This window comes from Ipomoea nil, unplaced genomic scaffold (assembly GCF_001879475.1).
Source record: "Ipomoea nil cultivar Tokyo-kokei standard unplaced genomic scaffold, Asagao_1.1 scaffold1250, whole genome shotgun sequence".
Classification (NCBI taxonomy): domain Eukaryota; kingdom Viridiplantae; phylum Streptophyta; class Magnoliopsida; order Solanales; family Convolvulaceae; genus Ipomoea; species Ipomoea nil.
In genome coordinates this window covers 2,781,096-2,790,298 of record NW_017617678.1, presented here as the reverse complement: position 1 = coordinate 2,790,298, position 9,203 = coordinate 2,781,096, and the positions used below count along the sequence as shown (strand labels likewise).

Sequence of the window (9,203 nt, the reverse complement as noted above, 5' to 3'; positions counted from 1 at the left end):
TAATAAGCACCATTTGTCCTCATTTGGGACATCTTCATCTTCATCCTTGTCTTATTATTATCTACTATCATCATGTAATCTCATTATCTACTATTAATACAATCTCTGTGACTCACATACCTTGTCTTTTCATATTATTATTCGTTTACTTCTCCTATTCTTTAATTATTATCGGGTTTGTTAATTCCGGCCACCCGGGTTGATTAAATCCATCACTCATAATTTCAAAAGAAAAAAAAAAAATCACTTCTCAAGGTATACTAACACAATAAAATCATATCTTTAAAATACCCAAAAAAAAAAGAATATACTATTGCATTCATATCATTAAATCATATATCCATCACTCAATCTTGCTTACATTCAACATATAAACATGTAAACATGTTATTTTCACTATATGATTGCCAACTAAATAAGCCTACACACACTTGCACTATATTGAAAGCCACAGCTTCATTTCTGGCTGTATAACAGTACTGTTTCTCCATCAATATTCACTATACAAATTACAAGACAACAAATTGCAGTTTCTGGATTCTGTAATCCATCCACCGGTAATGAATTACGTGTGAGAAGAACACTTAATGCACGAGAAAGAGGAGCACTGATGAAGAAGCAGTTGCATCTGTCAAGGAAATGTAGATTTTCTACCCAAGTTATTTGGTGACGACGAGGAGTTAAAGATTTCCTGCCCGAGTTCGTTTATCTTGTTTAGTAGAAGCCCCTGCTCGGTCTCCAGCTGGAGCATGAAGTCTTCTTGGGTTTCGTGGAGGCTTTCTAGCTCGTGCAATGATGTCGAGAGTCCTTCTTGGTCATTGTCATCCACTAAGGACTGAAGCTTGATCATCATTTGCTTCATCTGATCAATAATGACAAAAAAAAAAGGTTGTTGCTTCTGAACTTGTACATAAATGATGCGTAGGACGAAGTATGAAACATAATTACAATGCTGCAAAAGGCGCTAGGTGCTAGTCGGGCGCCGCTTTAAAAAAATCCGCTCAAAATGACGTCGTTTTGAGCGGAAAAACCATTAAAAAAAAAGTTTCAGATGACTCGGTCACCTAGTTGGTCGATCGACGAGCAACCGCTTACACCCCTTTTCGCCTCAGCTTAGGGGCACCTAGCGCCTAGGCGGCCGCCTAGGCTGATTTTTACAACACTAAACATAAATATTTGTTATAAATTAAGATTGGACTATAATGCACATGGGTCAAACCACAATACTCACCCAAGTGGACCGAACAGGCTTTGATACCATGTTATAAATTAAGACTGGGCCAGGATCACTACATCCAATCGGGCTATAATGCACATAGACCAAACCACACTAAAAGATTGAATCCAACCAATTAGCTAGTCTAACCCATGGCCTTATAAACTCATATGTTCTCTCTTATTTTATCATGCGGGACTCTTAACAACGTTTTAGTTGAGACGGGGCATATCTTTCAATTCATAGAGTTACAATTACCTGCTGAGAAATGCCATGTCGTGCTTTAGCTACCGAAGACACAGCGTCCAGGCTTGGTTTCTTTTCTGTGTCTGGAGCTTTGCGCGTGATTTGAATATGAATCTCTCCTCTTCTCACGCCTTGAAGGGGAATCCACTTGTCAAACATTTGATTTCGAGGAAACCTTTGATATTCTACGACACAATCGCCTATGCTCGATTCTGGTAACAAAGCATTATGGTCCTTCACATGCAATGTCAGTGGACTACCATCATCAGGAAATTCTAAGGTCTGGTGCCACTGTGGATTCAGAGTTTTATACATAACCTGCACAACAAAGTAGGGCATGAAATACATAATTATCTGAGAAAACTATTCTTGAAAAATCTTCTTCTATTAGCAAACATGTGAACATACTTCAAAAAAGTACGTTATTCTGGACTTGCTAAAATGATGATATCCAATAACAGTATTTTGGAAGACCCGGATTCAAATCAGTCTAAAAAACTAAAGCGATTGTTCCTAATAGACATTCCATTTATGATCCAAATGTGGCGAAAAAGTATAGTTTCGGGGAAAAAAAAAGACTCTTTCCATAGCACCGATTGACAGCAGCACTCATAGCATTAGTGATTATGTGCCACACGATCATTGTACACAAAAGTTATGTTAATTATACACAAATCAGGCTAACCTTTGTTTTTCTCTTCAGATTTCCATACTGTACCCTCACATATGGATCACTTGTTCCTCTGATATCAGCGGCAATAAGGTCTTTTCCCTCAATGAGAGTAAGTTCAATCCAGCCGTTTCGTGGATCCTAAAGGAAAAAGAAAGAGGAAAAGAGAGAACAAATCAAAAGAGAAACACAATTTGTCTTTTACTGTGTATTTTATGAAATTTAAGAGAACATATAAGACACTTAATAAGCTTATGCCATTCAGTACTGACATCAAAGTGCAGCAAAAGCTTTTACATTTTTGTTTTTTTACTTTTACTACTACTGTTATGTAATGAATATATATTAGGTAGCATGGAGATTTTTACGGATTTGAGTAGGTGGTCATAAGGAAATAATTTGTCTTGTTTCCTTCTTAGATGTTAAGAGTCCCACATTGATAAAATAAGAGAGAATATATGGATTTATAAGGCCATGGGTTAGATTAGCTAATGAGTTGGATTCAATCTTTTAGTGTGGTTTTGCCATGTGCATTATAGCCCAATCTAAGATTATACCATGGTACCAGGGTCCGGTCCAATTTCAAGTGATCAACCGGTTAGATTCAAAATGGCTCGGTTGTCCACTTGAAGGAGAGTGTTAAGAGTCCCACATTGATAAAATAAGAGAGAATCTTCTAGCATGTTTATATATGGCTGTGTGTTCTCCTCTCTGTTCACTCATTCAGAAACCTTTTCTTCACATTCGTACACCTACGAACAATTTTAAGCATTCAATTTAGTGAAACTAATAACTATTGTAGAGCATACCTTGGATCCATCATAATCATCAACTCGCATGGCTTCTATGTGAAGTCGCAGTTCTCCAGAATTAACCTTTTCAAGGGGAATCCAAACGTCCTTTGGAGACCCTTCTACGAGTCCTTCTAAGTTCACTCGTGCACAACCAATATTCTCGTCACTAAACCTTTCTTCAATGAAACACCTTATCTTCAAATATTCACCACCGCCAATTTCATCAAATTCAAACTTCTGATTCCACTCTGGATCTGAAGTATGTGGGGCAGTTCTAGTTCTTTTTAGACCCTAAAAAAATGTTTTGCATAACCAAAGATATAGTCAACTTATGTTCCGGAATCAAGTACTATTCAAGGTTATCAAAAAGAGAAACTCAAAACCGAAACATTGATAGAGGATCAATACCTTCCCGTACTGCAGCTTGGCATAGGTTCCAGAGCCAGACTTGCCATGTCGATCTTTCGAGGGAAGGTTTTTTCCTTCGATCACAGTAACATAAATTTTTCTACCGGTGTTTGAAAGAAAGTTGGATGAGCCATTGATTGATTGTAGAGAACCAAGTTGGGGAATTCTTGTGGTGTGAGATCCATCAGAAAATTGCCATTCTTTCAAGGCAAGTTTTATCGACAACTGCAATAGTCATACAATAAAATTTAATTATTTATCACCAACTAAAATCCATCTGTTCATTACATGAAAGCTAAAAGATATAACCAGACAAAGAAAATGTATGTATTTACGTATTTTGCAATCGACACTTCCAAATGAAAACAGGACAGGAAACTTCTGAGAGTGATAGAAATATGCTAATATCCATATTTTAGTACTAAAGTTTGGTTGGCGTGAATAGTCGTGCACTCTCGTCCCTTAAGAGAGGTCGGGAGTTTGAACCCCCTCTCGTATGGAAAAACCAATCTGGCCAGCACTTGGCCCCTTAATTGGGCCGTGCCGGTGCGAACGGGGATGGGATTAGTCTGAGTATGGTACGGGCTTAAAGGGGCCTCCTATAGTTAGGGCTTGCTCAGGACACCTCGTGGTCTGACCAAAAAAAAAAAAAGTCCACTTGTGCATTAAAGCGAAAAATATTGCACTATTTCAGTCTAGTAGAATGGGTTTAGAATATAGTGAATTTTCCATAATAACACTACATTATCATCTAATTCTCATTGGAATTCAAGGTATAGTTAAGTAGTTTGGCGGTAAGCTACATTCCTTTAGGTTCAAATTCAATGACCCCCGTCTGAATCAAATATACCAAAAAATCATCTTTACTGACATGGAAACTTGAAATCAAGACAAGAACGCAACTGAAAAATGAAACTAGAAGTATAAGATTATTTCATCTTGCAGAAAAATCAACATTACTACGAATTGTCATTCCTACCTCCCCTGAATTAACCCCCTCAAAGGGAACCACCATTTCAATTTCCTTGCCACAAAACTCAGCTTGCCTAGTGATTGCAGACTCACCATCAGCTGCCCAAAATATCGTCGAATCATCCGCAACATATCTCACCTGTTTCATCGGTCAATAAAATCCACGTTAAATGATATGTAGAAACAATCTTGTAGATTTAGGCTACTTATGGAAGAAGGCTGCAATATGGGTGTATATATAGACATGCTAATTTTTTACAGGTTTGCCAATAGACATACATATATTTCGTATATATAAATAAATGGGAAAAAGGTCAAATAGACCCCTAAACTTTATTCGAAAAGTCAATTAGGCCCCTGAACTTTTTAAAAAATGCAATTAAGTTCATCAACATGTTATTTAGGGGCATTGAAGCCCAAAAACCGGTTAGTGACCTGCTATTATAGGTCACTAGGTTTCCGGCGACCATTCAGCCATTTCCGAGCACTAAAACCGACGACTGGCGACAGCCGAACAGTTGCCGGTGTTCGGAGATGGCCGAATTGTTGCCGGAACCCTAGTGACCTGTAATAGCAGGTCACTAACCGGTTTTTGGGCTTCAATGCCCCAAAATAATATTTGATGGACTTAATTGCACTTTTTAAAAAGTTCAGGGGCCTAATTGACTTTTCGAATAAAGTTTAGAAGCCTATTTGACCGTTTTCCCTAAATAAATTATACACATCCTTAATGGCCAGATATTATAAAGAAAAGTCATTATAATTCTAACTGAAAAGGGCAATATAGCTTTGACCTTCGGCAACGTCTAGAAATTCACAGCTAAGATAACAGTAATTTGGAGAAAGCTGATACAAGTTAGCTTTACCTTAATCTCACAGCTAGTTAGATAATCGCACTTCACACTGCCAGGAGTACATTCATATAGATTGAACCTAAGGATTCCCGTGTCATCGTGTAGAGTCATATTGAATTTCGAGTCCCATCTAGGGCATGAACCTGGTCTGACATCGGTTTTTCTACTTAACTCCTCGAGTTCAACCTCCACAAATGTACGTAGATCTATATAATCAAGAAGATCATCTGTACAATCATCTGCAACTGGGCTCTGTTGTTTCCTGGAAATACCCCTCGATATTTGGCTTGCTGATATTACGGTGACAGATAATACACCGCCAACAGCTTTTTTCTCTAAGTTCACGGCAGGTAAAGCTAAACAATTGCGTCGAGGTTCAACCATCCTTTTAACTAACAGATCCGTTACAACCTTAACCTGTAAGACCAAAAGATGTGCACAAACTTGATAAATAGCCCTTTTAGTACGAAGAAGGTGAGCCCCTCTTTTGCTAATTCAGAACTATACCAGCCATAACCCATTGGGGTAGCTCAAGTGGCAAATGAGCTCTCTTTGTGGGGAAGAATTTCGGGATAACCCGGGTTCAATTCCCACAAGTGACGATTCTCCCTGGGCCAGCTCCTGTGCCTCTCGGAGCGAGCGGGGATTAATCGGGTGGACCCAGACTGTAAGACAGACGGAGAAAGACCCGGAACACCGCGTGGTTTACACAAAAAAAAAAAAAAAAAAAAGAAGTATACCAGCCATGCAGAAACACCCGGCACCTCTGTTGCTGGAAGAAACTGGCTTCCACCACTTCCAAATGCAATGCCAATCCTAACTTCCGGAGTTGAGATGAAAGAGTATAAGATTGCCTTTCCATCAAGAACTGGAATAAATTGAAGCTGTATGGTGTAGATTGTCAAACTGTTATTTGGCAGAACAAATCATATAGCTGAGCTAAAGGTGGAAAACCATAGGCTCAACGAAAAGGAAAAAGAAAAAAGTGAATTAAGTATTTGCACATGCCATAAGGTAATAGAGACTATCTGCCAAAAACAGTTATGGTATCTCTCCTTATGTAATCTTGCAATGTGATAATGATAGTTTTCAAATATTTTTTTTATCTCAGGAACTTTAGTTTCGAAGTTAATTTCTTGTAAAAGGGTAGAAAGCGAGAATGTCACATACATCACCCTTGATGTGTAGGCTGTTAATCACTATCCGTGCAGTTCCCATCAATGGCTTTCCCAGCTTAGCCAGCAACAATACACTAATATCATCAGTGTCCCAATCAAAGCCCATATGCAAGATTCGCTGTTGAAAGAGGGAAGTGTCAGTATTCTTATCTATTCCCTATTTCCGAAATATAAAGATAAACGAAAGAAAAGTATAAAATATAATTTCCAAGGAAATAATGAAAAATCAAACCTGATCACCTGATGTTGACCACCTGATTCCGTGAATCCCCAGGATTGGAGGACGAGAACCAAGTGAAAATTCTTGTAATTCAATCTTTTCCTACACGCATGAATAAAGCTAATGATTCGTGGCAAACTCTAATGGTTCTAGTAATTCATGGTCATTACCCATTTCACATGGGGCACAGAATGAAACTTACAATGATCCTCGGTTTCCGATGCTTCAAACGTCTCTGCAACACAGGGAAAAAAATAAAAATAAAAATAAAAAGACAGCTCTTTTAGTTAATGCCCATAAATATCAGAACCAGAGGTGAATCAAGTTATTATGAATGTTTCATTTTATTATACATAATATATAGAGTGAAGGAGAATATACTTATGTGGTGAGAAAATAAAAATAAAAAGTAAAACATGGCAAAAGGCATCTACATAGTCAAAGGTAGCAAACAAACAGGAAGAAGATTTAATTTTGGGACTGAAAATAGATATTTTCTTGCTCATATATGGGTCACCGGAAGTTAAGAATCTTATTTTATGAAACAATTATATATACTGAAAATAGATTGCAGAATTCACCTCAATCATGTAAGAGAACCTCAAAGACATCCTTTTGCCGATGTAGTTCTGCCAAATTTCCAATAGTAGCTTGTTTAGCCACTCACATTGTTCCAAAGGTGTAGCTTGCTGTAATTGTATGAAAATAAAGCGAAAAAAGAAGATTACTGATCCTCATTCCAAGATGATATTTCAAAAATGAAAGGAAGAAATTGAGATGAAATTTACTGAATTTTGCAGCAATGTTTGCATCCATTTCTTATTCAAGTCTTCTGTAAGGATGTGGCGTTGATAACGTGTGTACTGCAAATACATAATGTGGGCATCTTATGTTATCACGGGAAAATAATAATTTTTGTGAGGACCTAACGTACTTTGGTTTCCTTACATGTGGCACTGCATTATGAACTCCTAGAGAATGACCAAGCCACTTATACCAATTCTAGAAAATTTGTTGTTCATAATATATTATACAGATTTTTGATCGGTGCCAGTTTAAGAGGTAGCAAGAACATAGTACAAGGGAAGTGATAATTTTTCTGCCTGAGAAACTCGACACTAAACAACCTAAACTGGCAAACTGCTGCTGCAACTTTCTGAATAACGAAAGTAAATTTTGAGAATATTTTTATTCCTTTTTTCAGCAGGTGGAGGGAAGGTAAGACAAACAAAAAGAACCATAATAGAATATAAATATTGGCCTATTAACTAAAATTAGAGTTTTACTCAGAAAATTCCTCGCTTACTCTTCATTACAACATTTATGTGATACAGCACATTAGTGTCTAATGGGAGCTTGGGGGCCAGAGGATCAAGAAAGAATCAAATTACAGACAAGCCAACTGAGAGAGAGTCAGATGGTTAAAGAATGAACTCTCATTGAAAACAGACAGTTTCAATGGATTTATGAGCAATCTCTAGAATGCCATATTTGAAAAACAAATCACTCACCAGAATGGTAAAATCATATTGATTGAACTCTATGCAGTAAACCAAAGATTGAAGCTTTGTATGATATATGAAATATAAAGGTGAGAATAAAGTACATAGAAACCTATATGCAGTTCCATGATCTACTTCATATAAAATTTGACTGGAAAATAAATCATACCTGAAAAGCAGCCCAGACAGCAAAAGCAAGAGGAACCCAATTTGAGAGGTTGAAAAACCACTTCTCAATTCCCCAAACCATTAAGAACAACAGAACCAGGACAGGAAGAAGAGGCTTTTCTGCCATCAAATTATTCAAGGACTCCATAGCTTCACTCACACTAAAACTCTTCCTTCTCTTCCCCATTTCTAATTAATTTTAAGCCCCACTAATTCAATTCAGAAGATACTCAATGAACCCAAATTTCTCAACGCTCACACTTCGTTTCAATCCTCCGTTTCATAAAAACAAGAACACCCAATTCCCAAAGACTCGAACTTTTTCAAAATTTCAAATGATCAAGCATCATCCGTAGACCCACAACTCAAAACGGAATTACAATACGCTTTGCAGCCATTCCCATTGACGGCGAGATTGGAGAGAGGGTACGAGAAAAGACGGAGTCAACAAAACAAGACAAATCCGTAGGAGTTAGTACATTTTTCAAATTTTCAGGTTACGGAAATGGACACAACAATTGTTAGTTATAGTTATGCGCTGTCGGAGGGATACCTTTCAAAAAGTATACACGCTTACAGGGCAGGCGCCACTGCAAATTTACTTTTCCAACATTTAGGTTTAGGGATAAAACTTGATTGGCATGAAGCCATTGATTATCGAGAAGAAGGAAAGCACCCTTATTTTGAACATGTTGTCTTACTTGTCTACTCCGTATTTTTTTAAGACTTTGAACACGTTTTCTACTTTCCTTTATTTATAAATTAATTTCAAGTTTTTTTTTTTAATATGTGTTGCCTTTTTGTAATTTTATGCATTTTAATTGTATTAATTAATTTCAAATTTTTATTTTTTTAATTTGGTTTGCCATTTTGTAATTTTCTGCACTTTAATTGCCATCTCAAACCCAATTTACACTAAAATATCAAAACTCTCCCCCAAATGTCACATAAAAAAGAATATTGTTACACCAAATT

The 9,203-nt window shown here is 37.1% G+C and overlaps 1 protein-coding gene across 3 annotated transcripts; it reads right to left on the bottom strand.

The window, feature by feature from the left end:
- Positions 1-281: 281 nt before the first annotated feature.
- On the bottom strand, positions 282-8,902 carry LOC109184182 (synaptotagmin-5-like). 3 transcript variants are annotated; one of them, XR_002054732.1, is made up of 15 exons: positions 8,230-8,901; positions 7,347-7,421; positions 7,140-7,247; positions 6,761-6,793; positions 6,571-6,660; positions 6,331-6,456; positions 5,901-6,044; positions 5,173-5,577; positions 4,314-4,445; positions 3,335-3,559; positions 2,942-3,217; positions 2,148-2,273; positions 1,475-1,780; positions 496-862; positions 282-461 (listed from the first exon to the last, which is right to left on the bottom strand). XR_002054732.1 is itself a non-coding variant. In XM_019334232.1 (14 exons), exons 1-14 carry the CDS (start codon positions 8,413-8,415, stop codon positions 632-634), a joined length of 2,463 nt encoding a protein of 820 aa, XP_019189777.1. In that variant the 5' UTR covers positions 8,416-8,902; the 3' UTR covers positions 282-631. The 3 variants fall into 3 exon arrangements, 2 of the variants coding, with proteins under 2 accessions (XP_019189777.1, XP_019189776.1); XM_019334232.1 differs by having other exon boundaries at positions 282-862; positions 4,314-4,440; positions 5,168-5,577; positions 8,230-8,902; XM_019334231.1 differs by having other exon boundaries at positions 282-862.
- Between the last annotated feature and the right edge of the window lie 301 nt (positions 8,903-9,203).